Source organism: Typopeltis vanoorti, chromosome 7 (assembly GCF_054136105.1).
Source record: "Typopeltis vanoorti isolate ZY-2024b chromosome 7, IOZ_Tvanoo_1.0, whole genome shotgun sequence".
In the NCBI taxonomy this organism is placed as follows: Eukaryota; Metazoa; Arthropoda; class Arachnida; order Uropygi; family Thelyphonidae; genus Typopeltis; species Typopeltis vanoorti.
Window position 1 is genome coordinate 124,313,258 of NC_143555.1, and position 24,291 is coordinate 124,337,548.

The window sequence follows — 24,291 nt, forward strand, 5'->3', positions numbered from 1 at the left end:
CCATCCAAACTATCCAAATCATCCTGCAAAATTTTGACATCCTGTCCACTCACAATTACTCTACCCAACTTTGCATCATCGGCAAACAAGTGAACACTTCCTCTCAGATCCTTCCCTATATCGTTAATGAACAAAATGAAAAGTAGTGGTGCAAGAACAGAACTCTGCAGCACACCACTAGTCACAAGCCATCTTTTGGACTCCACTCCTGAATAAACCACTCACTGGTATCTCTCCATCAACCACCCTCCTATCCATCTCACCAACCCTATATCCATCCCCATCTGCTCCAGTTTACTGATTAGAGTTCCATGTGGTATCCTGTCAAAGGCCTTGGCAAGGTCCAGTAGAATCAATGTAAACCCATTGCCCTTATCCAGTTCAGCCATCACTGTGTCATAAAACGTGAGCAAGTTACTGAGGCATGATCTACCCCTTCACAAAACCATGTTGTCCCCCATACAGTATCCCATTTTCATCTATCCAATCCTGTATTCTTCTCGTGACTAATTTCTCCAAGACCTTGGCAACGATTCCTGAAATGCTAATCGGTCGGTAATTTACAACAGCAGTCTTGGAACCTCCTTTATGCAGTGGAACTATTTTCCCCTCTTTCTACCCCCTTGGGACTAACCCAGACCAGAGACTCAAATTAAACAAAATGGTCAATTGTACTGACAATTCTTTAGCCGTTTTGCGTACGACACGAGCTGGTATACCATCCAATCCCACAAATGTATTGACATTCAGGTTTTGCAATAGACTACTCACCTCCACTTCATTCATCACAATTCCCGTATAATCTATTGGTTCATTCATTTCTGCAATGTCACCACTTGGAAGATATATTCTTGCAAAGTGCTCGCTCAGTAACTCAACTGTATTAACTGATTCAGTTACCTCCCTACCATCGGCATTCTTTAAAATCATTCTGCCATATACATTTTTTCGTTTACTTGCAACATATCGAAAAACTGTTTAGGATTCACTTTAGGCTGCATGGCCAATGTTCTTTCGTAATCCTTTTTTGCTTTTCTTACCACACGTGTTACCCTTCTGGCCTGCGCTTTATACTGTCCATGTGCCTGTCGGTCACCTTTCTCCTTAAATTCCCTCCATAGTTGTTTCTTTTTTTGCAGCTCAAGCTTAATGGTGTTATTCATCCATTTAACCCATACTTGATTTATTATTCGGACTCTAGGTATACAGTTAGCCATAGCTTCATGCAAACACTTCTTAACCGCCTCCCATGCACTATCTACTTCTAGCCCTTGCAGTTGTACATGCCATGGCACTAAACCAATTAATCTCCTAAGCTTGTCATACTTACCAGCCCGATAATTCCACATGTACCCTATCTTAATTGTAAATTCCACACCTTTAGCCACCTCCCAAGTCAAGACCCTATGAACATTCTCACCAATTGGTGGCAATGTGGTCATATTTGTTACAGCCAACTCCTCAGATGTAATTACTAGGTCAAGCACTCTCTGACCCCTAGTATTTTCCATTACATGCTGTCGCAGATAGTTATCCCTTAATAACCGCATAAAATCCAATTCCTTCCTCCCATGTGTCCTCTTCTCCTTCCAATCAATGTTACCATAGTTGAAATCTCCCTCCTTCCACTCATTTCTTCTATTTGCTTATGCATACTATCTCCACCATGTATTCCATCACCTGGTCTATAGCAGCATCCAACTGTATATTTAGTTCTGCTAGTTTCAATCTCACACCAAATAGCCTCAAATGTGCTCTTTCTTAGGAAAAATCGTGGTCTTTCTTAGGAAAAATCGTGGTCCTTCTTAGGAAACACAAGTCATACATATCACTCTTTGAACTCATTGACCATTCTTGCTCTCTCACCACTCTCTCAGGCAATGCATTCCACGGCAATGCATTCCACACCTTCCTCTTCCTAGTAACATGCAGACTAACAGGGAACATACTACTCCAAAATAGTAGTAGCTCCTTATATTAAGAAGATGAGCATCTGAAGGTATAATAATAATAACAATAATTATTATTATACCTTCAGATGCTCATCGGCCGGTAGGGAGGATAATCCAATATCCAAACTTGCCTTCCTTATCATTATCTAAAGATGAATCCATCCTTTATCAGTACCAGAAGTGTACAGGATACATTGCCAACATAAATTTGCCCATTATGGATCATCTGCTAAATTGTTCCATTATAGGCAAAAAGAAAAAACACGAAAACAATATATCTGTGAATCAATATAGAAAAGTGGACCGGTAGAGCATGTGCTCAACATCTTCCGTATAGCAAGAAGGAGAAAACTATTACCTTAAAAACATGCCATTTCAGAAGTGAAAGAGTATTCTGGAAATCAGCATATATATTTCATACTCATACTACTTAGACACTTTGTAACATACTGTGATTGTTCTAATCTCGATCGTGATTATAAACTAGAGGCAAAATATTGGTAATAAAGTATTTTCTTTGTTTCTTTTCTTTTTCTTTTTTTTTTTTTACTTTGTTCTGTTGTGATAACTCATTCAACTCCCATAGTATTATCACTGTGACACAAAGAAATGTCCTTAGTATAAAATCTGATGTAAATAGCATCATACTTTTAAAAAACAATGTTTAAACCTGATTTTCCAAAAGCTTACTTGATGCAGCTGTAGCTGAAGGAAGAGTGGGTCGAAGATATTGATTGCAGTAATCATAATCTTTGCAACAATGCAAGACCATTTTTGCAATACTAATTTCTGGCTTTACACACCACAGAGGATACTCAGGTGGAAATATTTTTGCTTTGTCAAGACATCTAACAATGGGGGAAAAAAAAAAGTGTCTTAACAGAAGTAAAACTTTTTGCTCATGATTTCAATAAATACAATAAACCTCCCAATTATCCAGGATGCATATATTGTGAATTTTAAAACAATAAATAAAACAAACACTCATGATTAAGAATTCATTACTAATCTTATGAACTCACTTTATGGATAGAGAACAGAAACAATTTAAGTGGTTCATGGAAACATTCAAAGTTCCTTTATTTTAAAATATTTTAACAAAATTAATGACTACTGTACATACATGTATATGCATAATAAATGTTAAATCAGAATACCTGTTTTCTTTCCATCATGAACATAAATAATCAGGAGTTTATTAATTATATATATATATATATATGTGCACTGTATCTAGTTTACTATATATACCTGCCTAATGGAGAGTAGTGCCTCTCTTCAGTCTGCAGAGCAATCTCAATTCATCAGGGTGTAGTAAGAAGGCACTCTACTAATGCAACCCATGCCCTCAGGGTGAGTGAGGGTGTGGTTCTGATCAATAACACACTCTCACCGTGCTCTGATCAAGTAGGTGAAGCTGTGGAAACATTTTGACACACGTCCATAAAATGCTAAGAATATTCTGCAGGGGTGCTTCTGACCTAATATAGACTTGGTCATTTTTCATAGTTGCTTCACAATGGACTGTGACAGATTCCTGTAGCAAGCACCTTTTATTATTATTATAAATAATAATAAAAGTTATCCAGTCTCAATGGAGATTGGAAACTCATCATGGGAGACCCAAACTTACTGTTATACACATGAAGCCTATCATACCTCTCCTTAAACTCATTCACTGTCAGGGAACTCACAAATAATTCTGACAATTCATTCCACTCATTCACAATTCTCTATGTAAAAAATCTGATCCACATATCCCAACTAACAACACTCTTCCACAGCTTCCACAGATGGCCCTAATTCTCTGATTACTTGTCATATATTGAAACATTTTTTGTGCAACAATTTTATAAACCCTCTGTAATATTTTAAAAGTTTCTATCATGTCTCTTCTTTTCCTCCTATCAACTAAACTTTTTAACCTATCCTCATAGGGAGAATTCCACAGATCTGTCACTAGCTTAGTCACTTGTCACTGAATCTTTTCTACCACCTTATCCCTAAGAAACCCAGGTGACCAAATCTGTGCACAACAATCAACATGTGGCCAAAGCATAGCCTTATAAAGAGTGATAATAACTTCCCTATCTTTACTTGTTAGCATGTTTTTTTCAACATCCAAGCAATCCATTTACTTTGGTATGTGCTGATAGCAGGGGAATTAAGTCCACATAAGGTAGACATGAAAGGGAGAAATAGTGGAAATGGTTATGAGGCAGTGTGGTGTGACGTGGAGGTTGAGAGGAAGACATATTTAGTTAGATGTTGCTATAGGCCTGGGAATGTGGAAGGTGATGATGAAGAAATGTATAAACAACTTGGTTAGTGAAGGAAGGGTAATTATCATCATCATCATCATCATGAACCATGGACTCAGTGCCCGTTGGTGTCCGATGTCTGCTTCACTATCTTCTTCCACCTTTCTTTGTCCAGTGCACAGTGTCGCAGTTTTTGTACACCTATTCCACACCAGTCTTTTATATCGTCTATCCATTCTCTGAATGGTCTACCTCTTCTGTTTAAGCCATCCAAAATACCAAACATTATTATTATTATTATTACGGGCGACTCCAGGGAGCCCTTAGATTCATCGAGAGAGGCCCTAAACATCATGTCCACACAACTATATGACATTCTCACAGTATCTATCATACCTTGCCTTGAACTCACTCACTGTCATAGCACCCGCAACAGACTCTGGCAGCTTATTCCACTCATTTACCACTCTAAAAGCAAAGAACCCAGCTCTAACACCCCTGCTAACCACACTCTTGCCCAGCTTCCATAGGTGTCCCCTAGTTCTCCCACCACCAGTCCTGATCTCAAAAATATCCTCTGAATTAATCCTATAGAAACCCTTTAGCAATTTGAATGTCTCAATCACATCTCCCCTTTTCCGTCAATCAACTAATTTCTGCAACCCAAAATCTTCAACCTGTTCTCATATTCATTCTATTGACCCGCTATCATCTTAGTCACTCGCCTCTGGATCCTCTCCACCTCCTCCCCATCAAGAAGGAACCTAGGTGACCAAATCTGGGCACAGTAGTCGAGATGAGGTCTTATCAAGGCTCGGTACAGAGGTACAATAACTTGCTTGTCTCTGCTCATCAAGGTATTTTTCAACAACCAAGTGAGTTGATGAGCTGATTTAGCTACTTTTGCAATGTGCCCCCTAAACTTCATCTCCTTATCCACCAACACTCCCAAGTCCCTGGCCTCACCAATCTCCTGGAGTATAGTTCCACCAATGTGGTATACTGTTGCTAATCTTTTCACTCCAAAATGCATAACCTTACATTTTGGCATATTAAATTGACATCCATTCTCCTTAGCCCAGAACTCCAATCTATCCAAGTCATCCTGCAAGATTTTGACATCTTCTGCATTCACTATCGCCCTACCTAACTTTGCATCATCAGCGAACAAATGAACTGTTCCTCTTAGATCCTTCCCTTCGTTAATGAACAAATTAAACAGCAGTGGTCCAAGAGCAGAACCCTGCGGCACACCACTAGTCACAGGCCGTCTTTTGGACTCTACTCCTGAATAAAGTACTCTTTGATATCTCTCCATCAACCACCCACCTATCCATCTCACCAACCCTATATCCATCCCCATCTGCTCCAGTTTACTGATTAGAGTTCCATGTGGTATCATGTCAAAGGCCTTGGCAAGGTTCAGTAGAATCACTGTAAACCCATTACCCTTATCCAGTTCAGCCGTCACTGTGTTATAAAACGTGAGCAAGTTACTGAGGTATGATCTACCCTTCACAAAGCCATGTTATCCCCCCGTACAATATCTCATTTTCATCAATCCATTCCTGTATTTTTCCCTTGACTACTTTCTCCAAGACCTTGAACAACGACTCCTGATATGCTGATCGGTCGATAATTTGCAACCGTAGTCTTGGATCCTCCTTTATGCAATGGAACTATTTTCCCCTTTTCCCACACCTTCGGGACTAAACTGGACCCGAGACTCAGATTAAACAACATGGTCAAGGGCACTGATAATTCTTTAGCCGCTTCATGCAAGACCCGTGCCAGTATACCATCAAATCCTACACATGTATTCACATTAAGGTTCTGTAAGAGACTACTCACCTCCACTTCATTCATCACTATTCCCATATAAACTAATTGTTCCTTCATTTTTTCAATGTCACCACCTGGATGATATACTTTTGCAAAGTGCTTGCTCAGTAACTCCACTATATCCACTGATTCAGTGACCTCCTTACCATCGTCATTCCTTAAAATCATTTTGCCATGTACAGTTTTTTTTTTGCTTGCAGCATATTGAAAGAACTGTTTGGGATTCTCTTTAGCTTGCATAGCTAGTTTTCTTTCATAATCCACTTATGCTTCTTTTTTAACACATTCGTTATCCTTGTGGCCTGCACTTTATACCGTTCGTGTGCCTGCAGGTCACCTCTTTCTTTAAATTCCCTTGACAGTTTCTTTTCTTGCAGCTCAAGCTTAATGGTGTTATTCATCCATTTAACTCCTACTTGATTTATTATTAGAACTCTAGGTATACAGTCAGCCATTGCTTCATGCAAATACTTCTTAACCGCCTCCCATGAACTGTCAACTTCTAGGCCTTACAGTTATAAATGCCATGGCACTGTACCAATCAATCTCCTAAGCTTGTCATACTTATCAGCCCGATAATTCCACATGTACCCGGTCTTAATTGTAAATTCCACACCTTTAGCCACCTCCCAAGTCAAGACCCTATGATCACTCTCACCAATTGGTGGCAACGTGGTCATATTCATTACAGCCAAATTCTCAGATGCAATTACCAGGTCAAGCACTCTCTGACCCCTAGTATTTTCCATTACATGCTGTCGCAGATACAGGGTGTTCGGGATAAATTTGACATATTTATAATTAATTATATTTTTCCGTAAGTTACATGTATTAACACACACTTCTCTTCATTTAAAAGTTTGGACCCTTCTTCATTCATATACAAGATGTCAGAAAGGATGGATAGCTGGAACCCACCTGAATCATGGAAGAGAATAACTTGTATCATGATGATTCGTGCCCGCCATCAAAATAAGGATATTACGACTGCTGCCCAATGCTCCCTGAATACAGTAAAAACAATCAGGCATGAACTAGAGACTTGCAATGGTGACTACGAGGATGTAGCAAGAAGAAAGATCCCTAGCAGACGATCTGATTGCGTTCGTATACAGCAGAATTCCTCGCAAATCTGCAGGAACAGGTGTTGAAGAACCCTGGCATTGGAATTCGGGCTTTGTTCGTGGAGTTGCTAACTGTAGTCAAGCCCTGGATAACAAGGGTAGCCAATGGTAGGCCGTATGTATGGCAGCAGGATTCGGCCCCTTGCCACACCTCTGGGAAAAGTCAAAAATGGTTGTCTGAAAATTTCTACGACTTCACCAGTCCAAATGTTTGGCCTCCAAACTCCCCAGACCTTAACCCCATGGATTATTTTGTATGGGGCGCAGTTGAAAAAGACACCAATCGCACTTCCAGTAATACAAAAGCCCAGTTAATGGATAAAATTAAAACAGTTTTTGCGGCCCTTCCCAGGGAGACTGTAGCATCAGCTTGTTCGAGGTTCCGAAGCAGAATTGAAGCTGTGATCGATGCTAATGGTGGTTATTTTGAGTAAATCTTGTTGATAGTATTGTAATTAACTCTGCCTGTAATGTTTTTTTGTCAATTCATTAAATTTAATAGATACAAAGAAGATTTTCTTTTTCCTTACGAAACTGTCAAATTTATCCCGAACACCCTGTAGTTATCCCTTAATAACCGCATAAAATCCAATTCCTTCCTCCCATGTATCCTCTTCTCCTTCCAATCAATGTTACCATACTTGAAATCTCCCATAATAATTACCCCTCCTTCCACTCATTTCTTCTATTTGCTTATGCATACCATCTCCACCATCTATTCCATCACCTGGTCTATAGCAGCACCCAACTGTATATTTTATTCTGCCAGTCTCAATCTCACACCAAATAGTCTCAAATGAGCTCTTTTCACTATCCTGTGATACAACTTCAATTCTCCTTGGCTGCAGTTCATCAGCTATCATCAATAACACTCCCCCCCCATTTTATTCTCTCTGTCCCTCCTAAACACACTATAACCTACACATTCTATCCCACTAACTATATCATATTCCGTCAGCCATGTTTCACTAATGCCAATAACCTGTGGCCAGGAAGAGCCAATGAAGGCCAAAAATTCTTCCTTCTTGTTCCTAATACTCTTGGCATTAGTATACATGAAATGCAGTGAACCCTTTGTCCCACCCGTATCTTGATGCGTTATTCTAAATATCCCATTCCCATTTTTTGTCCTTAGTACTGGCTCGGGTACATTATATACATTCTTACACTCAAATCTCACTGATGTCTGCATATCCACTCCCCCCCTCTCCTTGGTAGGTCTAGTTTCCCTGGTTCTGCACATCCATTTTCACTTCATTCAGCAACACTTTTTCCAGTCTCTACACACCAAATCCATTCAAATGCAGGCCATCCATCTTGTATAAATCCTTTCACCCATCAAACTCATTCCACACGACCACGAATTCCACACCACACCGTCTGCATAACCTGTGCATAATGTCATTTGCGATTATGGCTTTCCTTCTAAACTCCTCTCTGTCTAACTCTGTCACTCTTTTCTTAAGCTACCATTAACAATACTTTCAAGTCCTCTCTCATAAAAAAATTTATCTCCTTTCAATTCATTTGTACCCGCCACAACTATCAATTCTTTCACCCTCTGTTTTTGCGCTCTAATACTATCACTTACATCCTTAAATTTTGCACCCGGTAAGTACGATTTAGTTACACTCCCATCTATCATTCCTCTTAATAACAAGTCACCATACAACACTCTTTCCTTCATTTCAGAATCTCTCCCACTCTTACGCTTATTTTTCCTTTCAAACACTTGTTTATTTACATTAGCCGAATCACTCTGGAAAGAGTTTTGCAGGTGCTCTAATTGCCGCTGCACATTTTGTATCACTGCACGCTACTTAGCGATCTCACTTCCTACAAATAAGATCGCTAAGTAGCGTGCAGTGATACAAAATGTGCAGCGGCAATTAGAGCACCTGCAAAACTCTTTCCAGAGTGATTCGGCTAATGTAAATAAACAAGTGTTTGTTTATTGAAACAAGTTCAACTATACAGAGAGAAAATGGTTTTAATTCCTCATTTTTATTTATCATTTAAACCATTTTCTCTCTGTATAGTTGCTTTCACTCTTTCTTTGATCACCGCTCTCATTGCCATCTTGTACATCGCAATTCCCTATCAAGCCACTATTTTCACTCACATTCTGGCTTTCTTCAACCATAGCTGTCTCACCACCTGATACATACTTCAACTCTTCACTTTGCTTACACTTTTCATAAATATAAATGTCTAAACATAAATGTCTTTATCTTCTGGTCCTCACTCATTCTACAGATGTGTCCAAATAATTGCAGCTTCTGTTTTATAATCTTCTGCATTAGATTTTGTTTTGGTTGTAACTTCTGATAGAGCTCTTCACTGGTGATTTTCTGTACCCGTCCTATTCTTAGAATCTTCCTGAAACAAGTTCTTTCAAATGCCAAAATTCTTTTTCTTGATTCCTTATTTATTACCCACGTTTCAGATCCATACAGTACACCACTAAAGATGCATGTTTCCAGTACTTTTAGTTTTGTTTGCAGGCTGATCACTTTACTTTTCCAGATGTTATCCATGGCCTTCAGATTTGTTCTTCCCTTTGCAATCCTGATCTTTATATTTCTTTTTTACAGTCCAAGTCATATGTCAGTTTACTTCCCAAATATGTGAATTGTTCTACATTTTCTATATCAGTTCTATCTACTTGTATCTTTTGTTTCATGTTCTTCTCACCAAATACCATTGTCTTTGTTTTTTCCATGTTCATAACAAGTCCAAATCTCTTCCCTTCCTCATTAACAGTTTCAGTGATTTTTGTAGTTTTCTTTCGTCTTCTTCAATAATAACAATGTCATCTACAAATCTCAGATTGTTAATTCTCATTCCGTGTACAGATATTCCTTTGGCATCTTCCTTCAGTTTGTCCATTGCTCTTTCTAAATGTGCGATGAAAATGCTTGGTGATATCGGGTCTCCCTGTCTAGTACCTCTGCTTGTTTTAAATCATTTCCCCAAATCATCATCTAGTCTAACTGCTGCAACTGCATTCTGATAAACATCTTTTAATATAGCTATTAGTTTTTTTATCAATTCCATAGGATTCCAGAACTGCTAATGTCACTTTCTGGTCAATACTGTCAAATGCTTTTCTGAAAATGAACTAATCACCGATACTAAATTAGGTAAAGATCTTTTGAACATTGACACTTGAGTGACTTAGTTAAATGCTCTAAGTCAGGCATGTCAAACTCGTTTACCTCTAAGGACCAAATTATACATCCAGCCGCAGGCTGCAATAGAAAAAAAAATCTCAAAATAAAGAGGAAACAGATTTTTTAATATTAACATTAGAGTATATAAGTACAAAATACAACCATGTTACAAAAATACATATAAAATATAAAGTTTACATATTTAAATAAACTTATACATATTATTTTTTTGAAGAAATGATATGTATATTATTCTTTGAAGTTGAATAATAAATAAACTTAAAATTTATTTATGCAAACAACATATTTAGTTGTTTGCATAAATATGTGCTACCGAACATAGATAAAATACACCTAATTGCATATAACACATTGGGGTATCGATCGACAGATAAATAATTATAGAACATTGGAATTCCAACATCCATATATGTTGGAATTCAATGTAAATAGGTGAAACTGATTTTCATATTTCTTAAAATCTTCTTTCGAATTCATTTTCTAATAACTTAATTTGATTGGCATATTCTGAAAGTTTCAATTTCGGTGATTTTTGTAATAATGACTGACAACGTTCAAAATGGGATAAATTTTCTTTTTGAATTTGTTTTTACCAAAGTAATAATTTCTGTTTGAAAATGTTAATATTGTCAAATAACATGGTAACTACTTGATAGTTTGCCTTGTAGCTTAAGATTAAGGTGACTTTTAATATCAACTGAAAACGCCAAGTCCTTTATCCAGTGATCATTTTGTAATATTTCACATTCATAATTTTTCGATTCTAAAAAAATGGTAATTTCGTCCAGCAATTCGAAGAATTGCTTTAAAACTTTATGACTGGAAAGCCATCTAATTTCTGTATAATAAGGTAGATCGCTATATTCACTTTCTATATCTTCTAGAAAGTTACTAACTGGAGATGATTAAGCCCACGTGCACGAATATAATTTACAATTTTACTGACTTTTTTAGGACATGTTCAATATTTAAAGCTTTGGAGCATAGTGTTTGATGATGAATAATGCAATGAAAATGTTGAAAATTATTATTACCTTCTTCTTTGCATTTTTCTTTTAAGTTTGTAACAACTCCTTTAACAACACCAGTCATGGCAGGAGCACCATCAGTTGCAAGACAAAGTAGCTTTTTTAATGTTAAATTGTATTCATTCAAAACTTCCATAAGGGCATCAAAAATGGTTGGTCAATTGGAAGAGCCTCTGCTTCTAATGGCTCACGAAAAAAGTTAAGCAAGTGCGGTTAGTAGTTGGAAGGGGAACAATCATTCAATGCTGTTGGCACACTCTCCCTCGATGAGTCTCTGGACTCCCTGGAGATGTCTAATAATAATAATAATAATAAAATATCAACTCCAGTGGTTGTATCATGAAATAGCAATAACTTCTAGAAGTTCTTCACTTACTTTTAAGATGTACGGGATATCGCTCAGCCAGCTGAGCAATATCCCATGCATCTGTACTTGAGTCAACTGCAAGGAAATAGGTCTGAAATGTTGGAATTCATTTTAGTTGATTCCTTAAGTTCCTGGCTATATCATCAATTCTGCTAGCAATGGTATTTCGAGATAAGATCATATTTTTAAATTTCTTTAATTGATCAGGACACAACACTTCAACTGCTTTAATAATACTTTTGCGAATAAATTCCCCTTCAGTGAATGGTGTCGACTTGCTTGCAATTAAATCGGCCCTTTAGAACACACGCAATTTACAGACAAAAAATACTAGTTGTGGTAGTGGTGGAGGTGGGTGGTAGATGGCGTTGATGGAGATGATTGTAGTAGGTGTTTGGTGTAGTGGCTGAGACAGTTGTAGGTGTCCTCCTGCAGGAGTCTTCGGACTCCTTGGAGGTGTCATGAATAATAATAATAAATGTGATAACAAATAACTGGTTTTTACCATAGCTCTATTATCTTCAATAGGTTTGGTAAATACACTTTGTTGATTTTGAAGTGTCAACTTTAATTCTGACAATTTATCTTCACGAAGTTTTGCAACATATTTGTCATAGTTTTCTTTATGATTTGTATCATAATGCATTTTAATATTATATTCTTTGCAAACTGCAATAGTTTCTACATATTATATTCTTTTCAAAATGCAATAGTTTCTACATATCAGGCATTTTTTTTCCCCCCTTGAATGCAAAAATATTGTAACTCCTATTTTTCTTGAAAACTATGAGGTTCTTTTTCAATTAATCGTTTTTTAGAAGGTTTCGACATTAATTTTATAAATTATTTATTAATTATAAAGAAAACACTACACTTTCTTACGACTTGAAAATTGCTAACGGCTAGCCCCCAATTGCTGTGATCAGTGGATGTAGCCATGTACGTTGTCTTGTTCGGTAAAATTGGATATTTATGCAGTGGTGTAACAAGATTTTTTGAAATGACAAATAGAACATTATTTCCTTTAGAAACTGCAGAGTAGTTTGGCATATAAAATAACCTTAAGTGGAAATGTTAATTTTTTTAAATATGTTTATTTAATTCGGTGTTGTCAAAAGTTAAATAACTACATTGGTTACAAAGTTTAGCATGTTACTTGTCGGCGTTTGACATGTCTGCTCTAAGTCATCGAAATAAGTATGTTTGTACTTGCAAAATAAAGATACTGGTGTAAAATCTAGCAAAATATTAGCATCTTAATGAATAATATTATCATTATTATTATTAAGAGAGACCTCCAGGGAGTCAGGGACTCATCAAGGGAGGCCACATATCACATGCACCAGCTATCATACTTGTGCTTGAATTCATTCACAGTACTTGCACATGCAACATCCCAATGCAATCCATTCTAATCATGTACCACTCTATGACAGAAAAATCTAGATCTCATCCTCTTCTTAGCAGCATTCATTCTCAGATTCCAAGGATGTCCTCTTGTCCTTTCCCCACTCTCCATAAAATAAAATAAAAAATTCTATCAACTAAAATCCTTTATGACCCTTTCAGGAGTGTGTAAGTCTCAACCACTCTTTCTCCTGTCTCCTGTTTGATAGTGTCTGCAGTCTACAAATTCTCAATCTGTTTTCATAATCAGTATTCCACAATCCTGATATCATTTTTAACACTCTCCTTTGCACTCTCTCCACTGCATCAGAACCACAACGGAAACAGCACACAATAGTCCAAGTGAGGCCTTATGAAGAGGCAAAATGATATGTTTACATGTCAAAGTTAGTTTCAGCATCGCAATTATCTTTTGAGTTGTATTTACAATCTTTGCTACATGGCTCCTGAACTTCAACTTCTTATCTACTAACACTCCAAGATCTCTAGCCTCATCAGTTTCTTCTAGTATAATCCCACCAATATAATATGGCACTGGATATCTATTCATGCCAAAGTGCATGACTTTACATTTACTGACATCGAACTGACATCCATTTTCCCATGCCCATAATTCTAGCCTATTCAAATCATTCTGCAAGTACTGTATATCAGGAGCATTCCTGATTAACTTACCTATTTTTGCATCATCAGCAAATAGCAATATGTCACCTGTCAAATCCTTCCCAATGTCATTAATGTACAGACTAAATGACAGTGGACCAAGGACTGATCCTTGAGGCACAACAATGGTTACATTGAATCTTGCAGATTAACTGCCCTCCCCCATACAACCACTTTTTGATTCTGTCAGTAGGCCATCCTCTTATCCATGCCAATAGTTTCTAATCCAAACCTGTATTCTCCAATTTATGCAATAGTATCCCATGCTGTATTCTGTCAAAAGTCTTAGCAAAATCCAAAAGTATCATGGTATATCCATTCCCCTTGTCTAGTTCAATGGTAACATTGTTATAGAATGTAAGCATGTTGCTAAAACATGACCTTCCCTTAGTAAATCCATGCTATTCATTGCAAAGTAGAGATTTTTTTGTCAACCCGTTTCTGAATGCTAACAATAACCAACTTTTCCAAAATCTTCGCCACCATCCTGAGATAATGATTGGTTGATAGTTGGATACATCAGTCTTTGATATCACCCGTGCTGATATCCTATCAATCCCTATTGCCGAATTCTCATTCAGTTTGTGCAGTAGCTCTAATACCTCTTCCTCATACACCTGAGTTTATTCATCCAGTGAAGAGGTAGCAGTGAGAAATATACATGAATAATCATGCAATATTGCACCAACATTACAGTTTGTTTGAAGCAATGATGTCAATTATGTTACAGTTATTTTAGCAGAATCTATCATGTGATTTTGATGTCATCCTGTTTTAGACTATTCTATGACCAAATATTCTGATAATTCTTACAATATTAAAGATCAGGCAATGCTGCCAAAGTAATCTTAGTTCTTCCTTTTAACTAAGGCTTATATTTTGCATAGCCTTTTTTTTGCAGAACTTTTGGCTAAGGTGGTTTCCAGTCCCTAGAGCAGAAAAATGGAGTTGCCAAAGTTGGAATACATCTCCTTGACTGTGCACAGTAATTAATTCATATGCAACATTTTGCAAAATGAACTTGGCAACTCCACTTCTTAATGGTTCTCCCAACTTTGCTTTGCATCATCATAATCATCTGCAAACAACTGAATATGTCTATTTAAACTTATCCCAAATATCATTATCATAAAAGATAAATAGCAATGGCTACACAACATCCCTAGGAAACACCACTAGTGACTATTCTCTTAAGGGACACATCCATCTTGCTGATGCTTCTCAGACAGCCAATCTCCTATTCAGCATAGTAATCTATTATCTAATCCTATCTATTACAATTTGTCAACTTGTTATGTGATAATGTATCAAATGCCTTTACAAAATTTAAATGTGCTATTGTATATTCATCTCCCTTATCCAATACATTTGCCACCTTGTTGTAATACATAAGCAAAGTAACAAAACCATCACAGAGAATGCAGCCATTATTAACCCATTTTCTGAATTCTAGCCCTCACGAACCTCTCCAGCACCTTAACCACAACTCTAGACATGAGCACATTATCCTATAATTCAAGACTTTTGGTGAAACGAAACAATTTTGCCTTGTTTCCACTCCTTTGGGACTCACCCAGTTACATGACTTATTAAACAAGCATGTCAATGCTGCCATTAACTGGCACATTACCTTAACACAATAATATGTCAGTGACTGAGAGTGGGTACATGTTTGCCATCAGTTCCTCCTCCTTCCTTCCCTCTGCATGACATCACATTTATGACAATAAAATACTTCTGCAGTGGTTATCATTCAACCATTTTCATCAACTAATATAATCCTACTATAATCATTTTGCTGCTACTAGTCAAATACCGAAATAATGCATTGAGATTTTTTTTGGCCTGACTGGCTAATTTCTATTTGTAATGCACCTTTGCTATCCATAGTAATCTTCCTGGCCTGCTCTTTATACTTATCATACTGCTGATTATTACCATTCTCTTTAAGGTACCTTCATAATGCCTTCTTCCAGATTATGCACTTAATATCTTACCTATAATCTCTTATTCATTCATCCATCTTATTTAACCTCCTGACTTTTGGAATACATTCAGATATTACTGCTGTTGAACAGTTCTGAACAAGCACCTAAGCAGTACCAGCTGCCTTTCAACCCAATTCTTCATTTCATGCTATAGCTCCAAGCAGTGCCACACTCAGGATTTAATCTTTGGGGGGGGGGGGAGTTGAGTAGACAATTTGAGAATAGAGACTACGCATTGCATACAACCTATGACTGCAGATGCTCAGTTACGACATCATCCTCATGTAAGAGAGGAGTAGGATGTCATAATTCAGTTATAAACCTTACAAACAACAGAACAATTTGGAAAAATGTAAGTGGAAAGTAGTCATGAAATCTTAATTATGTTAGAGTAGCATAATATTTAGTATGCCCCTTAAGGGTAAATACCAGAAAATGATGATGATGATGATCAGGCATATTATTTCCACTGTGTTAGGTGTATAATTTTCAATGAACATAATCAAGTCAAAATTTGTTTATCAAAGCTGATATATAACTGGGATTCATCTACAGAACCACTGTTGAGCACAGAATAATTAGCTGTGATGATGATGTCATACAGAGGGCTTCTTCATGTTGAAGAAGACAAATGATTAAATTTTTATTTATCATTTATTTACTAGTTCAACAGAAAACTTTATATTTGAAAATATAAATATTGTTTACGAACACATTTGCACAGTATGTAGAAGTAATATTAATAGTAGTCATGCAATTAAATGTATTAAATAATATGAAACAGAATGCATATAATGAAAAATGCTTCAGCTAAACAAATCTAATAATACTCTTAATTCTTGAGTTCAAGCAAGGTACCTGCTCTATCTTAGGTTGTTGTTTTTTTAGTTTGGAAAGTTTAAATATTAAAGAAACATACAGATACACAAAGTACAAGAAAGCCAACACAATTCTTGTTATTATTTTATTTGAAAATTAAATTTATTTTCTTTCATGGAGGGATGCAAAATTTTGAAAAGTATAAATATGATAATGGAAACAAATTCATTAAATGTGTAAGAAATACTTTTATCAAATGCTCTCTCACTTTTGATGCTACACAAAATATAGGGCCATGAAAGCACCTCTGCCTACACAACTGGGAATATCCACTGTAGTACACAGAAGTAGGTCCTAACAAGGCCAATATACTCCAACTGCATTAATTATACTTAGGAGCAAGTCTATTTTATTTCAGAGTAGTCTGCCAGAACACAGTTTGTTTGTTTATTAGTTTGGCAGTCACAAAAAGAAAAGGATTCCCACCTGTGGGCTGCTGGCTTTCTTAGAGGAGGGAAGAACCTATTGCTGGAGTCACTGTTAATAAACTGCTAGTTCTGAAGGACTGAGAAACATGAAAGAAAAGAGAAAGAAAATAGACAATGGGAAAATTAAACGAATTGGAAGGGCAGCAGTGTCATCTCAGTAAATGTGCATCTATATGATTTTGAGAGTGAGGTTAGATAGGAATGAAAATGTTAAACCAAAATAGGGATGGATAGATACATATCTACCTATCCCCCTCCCAACACACACACACACACACACACACACACATAAAATAAATAAATAAATAAAAATAACACATATTGATTCAATGAAGATTTTCCGGTTGTGCTGCATGGTCGCACATAATTTAAGAAATATTTATAAAATCACTAATTATAAAGAGAACATGTGCCCAGATATGTAATGGCAATAATGAAAAGGATGTTTAATAACATTATAAAAAATTAAAAAATAAATTTTCAACCTATTTTCTACCCACTGCAGGGTGAAGGCCTCTTCCATTGAGGGAAGTTTTTGGGTCTACTACTTCCATGGTGACCCAGTCCATATTGGGAGAGGACAATCCCAAAATCCATGCCTATGCAGGATTCGAAACCGCAGCCTATAGGCTGGATAGCAGATATGATATGTGATGTTCTGAAGTTTATGGAATTCATATATTCGTTACTGAGAAATTAAACATATCCATCTCTTTGGCTATCTTTTTCTAGAAATACACATTTTGTATAAACAGAAATTAAAAATCTTTGGAATGTAAGCACTAATTCAGAATATCACCAGTAATGGCACATCAAATTGCTTCTGTGTACATTCCAGCAATATACATGTCGGAAAAGAGATGTGCTGCACATTAAAAAATACTAAAGTTATTAGATACACAGTCAACAGCCTCTGCAAGTAATCTAGCCATGAAGATACCTCACATGCAATGAATTCCTTGATGAATTCTACCCACCTCAAACCAGAGGTTATGATACATTATACTACAGGTGAGGTAAAGGATAGATAATTCAGAAATCCTGCTCTTGAGATCAAACATGGAGCTTCTTCAAGCCACTTTAGGCCTCTAATAAGAAAGATGATGGTTTCACACAAACCAATGAAATTCTTCTATCATCTAAGGATGTACAAACATTTATGCCGCAGTAATAAATTTAATTTAAACCTTTATCCAAGTGTGAGCAAACAAAGGTTGCGCCTCAAAGTATCTTCAGGACTGGGGTAAGGTAGTACAACCCAGGCAACTCTTGCAAAGGTGGAGCAAGCATACATCATTCCTATCTCAGTATCTCTCCTATAATGCAAAACACATCTCCTTGCGGATATGTATAATATTATGCATTAAGGGAAGAGCCACTACCCAGACTAGTTTCGACCTTTATTGAGGTCTCTTAGTGGGAGCCAGGCCCAGATGTGGAGATACCAGGCAGAAGCAATAGCAAGGTCATCTCTATCTATAGGAGTTGCCAAAAGGTGTTCCACCTTTTTTATTAAATTACTCTGGATTTAGAGAAAGATGTTGAAAGTTTATTTTTTACTTGGTTAGACTATAATAAATTTAATTTAATCCTTTATCCAAGTGTGAGCAAACAAAGTTTGCACCAGAAAGTATCTTCAGGACTGGGATAAGGTAGTACAACACCAGGAAACTTGTTGCAAAGGTGGAGCAAGCCCTTCCCTTAATGCATAATATTATACATATCCACAAGGAGATGTGTTTTGCATTATGGGAGATACTGAGATAAGAGTGATGTAAGCTTGCTCCACCTTTGCAACGAGTTGCCTGGTGTTGTACTACCTTACCCCAGTCCTGAAGATACTTTCAGGCGCAAACTTTGTTTGCTCACACTTGGATAAAGGATTAAACTAAATTTATTATAGTCTAACCAAGTGAAAAATAAACTTTCAACATCTTTCTCTAAATCCAGAGTAATTTAATAAAAGAGGTGGCACACCTTTTAGTAACTCCTATAGGTAGAGATGACCTTGCTATTGCTTCTGCCTGGTATCTCCACATCTGGGCCTGGCCCCCACTGAAGAGACCTCAATAAAGGTCTAAACTAGTCTGGGTAGTGGCCCTTCCCTTAATGCATAACCCACAAGGAGATGTGTTTTGCATTATGGGAGAGATACTGAGATAGGAGTGATGTAAGCTTGCACCACCTTTGCAACGAGTTGCCTGGTGTTGTACTACCTTACCCCAGTCCTAGTCTGGGTAGTGGCCCTTCCCTTAATGCATAACATTATATATACATATACATATCCGCAAGGAGATGTGTTTTGTATTATGGGAGAGATACTGAGATAGGAGTGATGTAAGCTTGCTCCACCTTTGCAATGAGTTGCCTGGTGTTGTACTACCTTACCCCAGTCCTGAAGATATCTCCACATCTGGGTCTGGCTCCCACTGAAGAGACCTCAATAAAGGTCTAAACTAGTCTGGGTAGTGGCCCTTCCCTTAATGCATAACATTATACATATACATATCCACAAGGAGATGTGTTTTGCATTATGGGAGATACTGAGATAAGAGTGATGTAAGCTTGCTCCACCTTTGCAACGAGTTTCCTGGTGTTGTACTACCTTACCCCAGTCCTGAAGATACTTTCAGGAGCAAACTTTGTTTGCTTACACTTGGATAAAGGATTAAACTAAATTTGTTATAGTCTAACCAAGTGAAAAATAAACTTTCAACATCTATGCCACAGTGGAATTCATGGAATTCAAACCCACGTGCTGGTTGCAAAACAGATATGTTATTTTCTTTCCAATCAAAACTAAGTTAAATGATCTTTGATAAGGCTACAGATTTTCTTCTCTCTCTGGCCTGAGAATATGCATGCGATTGACAGATAATATGCTAGCACAGTTTCTACAATCACCCCAAACAGTGGCGCACTCAGGATTTAATCTTGGAGGGGGTCTGCAGTGATCGCTAATTCATAAGTAGCACACAACATAAATAAAAAAAAAATGAATTTTAATTAAGAAAAGATTTTTGGAAATTTTTCTAGTGTTTTTTCCTTTTCTTTGGGGGGTGGCCGGGCCCCTTCCCCCCCCCCCCCTCTGGGTGCGCCACTGACTCCAAATCTGTTGCAATCCTTTGAATTAATGAACGGGGTTCTGTAATGCATTCAAATATGCTGCAATAGCCATTCGCAGTGCTATTTAACTAACGATTTCAGTCATAAAAAATCGGCGACCCATTTAACTTAAAAATTACTAACACGTCGATGTAAAATAATTTCGATAGCTGGTAAACCTGCGTAATGATAGAAGATGCTCTATCGCCAGCACTTCAAAAGTTTCAGTGAATTTATCAGAAACCCCGTGAATTCATTATAAGCCCTGCAAGTAAAGAGTTGCGTGTCTAGACAGCTGAGGCTACTATACACGTGTGGTCGATAACAGTCTGTATACAGTCTGAAGTTTAATAGCCACTACTAAATCTTCCTGTCATATATTCGTTACTGATAAATTAAACATCTCTCTCTCTCTGGCTAGTTATCGCTCTTTTCTAGAAATACGCATCTCCTGTTAATAGAAATTAAAAACCGGAGCATAAGCACTAATTTAGAATATCACCAGAGACATCACATCAAATTCCCACTCTGTACCAGAAACATACCCTGTTCGGAAAGAAGTCAACGGAAATCCCAGTGGGCAAGGCTTCCTGCCGTGTAACGAGTCACGTGTTTGTAGCCGGTAATATAAATTGGAGGCACGTGGTGCTCCCAAGTCAGTGCAACTGTGTATTCTGAACATTCTGGACGATACAATGCTTCCTACTTTGTGGCGTTTCTACGGAACTGACGACTGTCCCGGTGAAATGGCTGCGAGAAAGGCACTGACGGAGTTTGAAAGAAGCGTTACGATAGGATACGATGCCTGCAATGACATCCGTTCAGCAAATTGTTGACAAACTGAGACATCCCAGGTCAGCAACAGTGATACCCATACTGAGATGGAAATGCAGGGAGTCATCTGCAAGTGCTACCCGCAGTGGATGACCCACCATACACCGAACGTGGCCGTAGGGTGGCTACGAAGGATAACATGTAAAAATCGCCATTCGTAGGCCGACACATTAAATGCGGAGTTCCGAGCATCGACTAAACCACGAATCTGCACAAAAACATTCAGAACCGAGGTTCACAACATGAGTTACCATAGTAGGACCGCAATATGCAAGTCCCACATTACCCGAACCAACATGCAGCATTATCTTCAATGGTGTAAAGAGTGTGTACAGTGGGAAATGGAAGCTTGGAAAGTGTGTTATGGAGCGACGAATCACTACACCCTCCACCGAGCGGATGGACGGGTGTGGATGAGGTGCCATGAACAATGAACTCCGAGAGGTATTCTGAACATTCTGGACAATACAATGCTTCCTACTTTGTGGCGTTTCTACGGAACTGACGACTGTCTCTTTCGGCAAAGGCACTGTACAGTGCCTTGTCGAAAGAGAGAGAATCGACATGAACGTCACCAAACTTGACTGGCTTCCACGGAGCCCTCATTTCAACCCTACTGAACGTGTGTGATGAACTGGAGCGAATAAGATCAAGGGATGTCCTTCCCACAACAGTTCAGGACCTCGTTACATGCCTACAGGAAGAATGGTCCAAAATTCCCATTGATCGCTATCCAGTATGCCCCGTAGAATTGCTGCAGTCATAGCAGCAAAAGGATGTCCTACATCTTATTAAGATGGGTGCCATGACTGTTTATTCCTCACAGTATGATGTCTATTGACTTCTTTCCAAGCTGTGTACACGTCCGAAAGGAAATGTGCTGTACATTAACTATTGAATGTGAAGTCAAATAGCCTCTTTATAGCCTCACCTTCAAAGTTTTGTTTGCTTAGGCGAAGGATAAAAACAAAAATATAATTTATTTTTAACGGTGTTTTAAGAAGCTTAAACAAAATTCAAATATTAACAGTCTTTATAATGCTTGATGCATTTGTAATGTAGATATTTATCAGGATATTACACCTAATGAAAAGCAAGGTGGTCCAGTTTAAGTTTATGGGACTTTAGGCACTATTTTATATTTTATATTTTATTTATTTTTTTTTTTTTGTGCACTTTTCTCTCATTTACAAATATAAGTGACCTAGTTACTCTAGCAAAATAGGAGGAACGACGCGACATCGTTCGAATCTCCTCAAGATGCGAATGCGAAGAATTTTTATATTGCTATTTAAGCGAATTGAGTCAATGTCTCGTAAGGCAGGGGGAGCAGAGTTTCCTTTCGTAAAACAGAAAAGTCAGCCAGGCACAAAACAGGAGAGAGAGAGAGAAATATATATATTCGTATATATTTACAAATAACAGACAAAAAATAACTCTGTACTAGTGTACTGTGAAGTAGGCTCCCACGATGAGTCCTTGGGCTCCACAGAGGTGATATTTAAATAATAATGCTAATAATTTTGTTTTACCAGAAAATAGTTATGCCATTCTTTAATACAAATAGAACAGTATATACGTTTTAGTAGTAAGGAGAAGATCAAGTTTAGAAAGTTAAATAAAACACGAAGGAGTCCTGAGAAAATATATACATGGTCAGTGATGCGTAAGTAAAATGAGTTATGAATGCAAATAGCGTGAATGATTTTAAGATTAGGATAATAAAGTAAATTTATAAGCTTGGTTATTTTTACTCCTAATCCCAAGTAAGCAAACAGTTAAGTTTGCGGCTGAAATGTAGTTCAAGTCTAAAGATGGTACAAAACCAGGGTAACTCATTGTAAAGGTGGGTAAAGATCTGATCACTATTCTTAGTATTTCACATAATGTAAAGCACATCTCGCTAAAAGATGTATACTGCAATACATTATGGGTGGGGTCACTACCCAGACCGGTTTCAACCTTTTTTGAGGTCTCCTTAGTGAGTAGCTAGACCCTAAATACCAAGGTTTTAGTAATCCAGAGCCTTATCAACTTTACCTATACAAGTTGCTACAAGGTGTTTTAGGAGTAAAAATAACCAAGCTTATAAAATTACTTGGTTATCCTAATATACAATATCCCCAAGTTAAAAATTCATTTTCATCTATATCTCCTCCAGAGATTTTTATTAAAAATAAAAACACCTTGTAGCAACTTGTATAGGTAAAGTTGATAAGGCTCTGTATTACCTAAAATCTTGGTATTTAGGGTCTATTTAGGGTCTAGCTACTCACTGAAGAGATCTCAAAAAGGTTGAAACCAATCTGGGTAGTAACCTCACCCATAATGTATTGCAGTATACATCTTTCAGTGAGATGTATACATCTTTCAGTGAGAGTGCTTTACATTATGGGAAATACTAAGAATAGTGATCAGAGCTTTACCCGCCTTTACAATGAGTTGCCTTGGTGTTGTGCCATCTTTAGACTTGAACTACGTTTCAGGCGCAAACTTAATTTTTACTCCTAATCCCAAGTTTACTTGGGATTAGGAGTAAAAATAACCAAGCTTACAAGCTTATGGTTATCCTAATATACAATATCCCCAAGTTAAAAATTCATTTTCATATATATACATATATACATAGCTCACTAACATATATTATTATCCCACTCTATATTATTAATAATATATGTAGTGTGGGGGAGAGGTTTTTTTTTTTTGTTTTTTTTTTTTTTTTTAAAGCTATAGTAGTTTTGAGATAAAGCTAGGTGAGGAAACCTGTTCCCGAGAATAGCAGTAGATGCAAAGAAGGAGAAGACGCTAGTTCGAGTGCTTTGCAATTAAACAATAATGGATGTTATCGGTAGCTTCTGTTGTTCTCAATAGGCTCGTAGAAAGTGAAAGAATGGTAGAAATCCTAGTTCGGAAGAAATGCCCGACAATAAAACATAAGGCAGAGGCAAACAATATGCGAGACAGCAGCGAAAATGAGTCTGTGAGACGGCTCATCAATTTGAGTCGAATTGACCACTTCTGAATTTTTAGGAGGTATTTGCTGTCCTCCCACTCTCCAAATGTGAGTACAGTATTTCTAAGGATGGGTTGGTTGTTTTGAATTACAACAAAAGTAACTAAGGCTTCTACCGTAAGGACACACGCAGTTAACGATTATTTATTATGTCTGTTGATTACCTGTGTTCTTCTAGCCTATTTGTGACTTGAGGAATGAAATAC

At 37.3% G+C, this 24,291-nt stretch overlaps 1 protein-coding gene across 3 annotated transcripts in view; it reads right to left on the bottom strand.

Moving 5' to 3' along the window:
• LOC150105032 (TGF-beta receptor type-1-like) overlaps positions 1 to 24,291 on the bottom strand; it is a 458,896-nt gene that overhangs the window by 82,791 nt on the left and 351,814 nt on the right. For all 3 annotated transcript variants that reach the window (XM_090395458.1, XM_090395460.1, XM_090395459.1), the window contains one exon: positions 2,643 to 2,800. In XM_090395458.1, the coding sequence (XP_090251584.1) occupies positions 2,643 to 2,800 (158 nt within the window). The remainder of the gene's footprint in view (positions 1 to 2,642; positions 2,801 to 24,291) is intronic.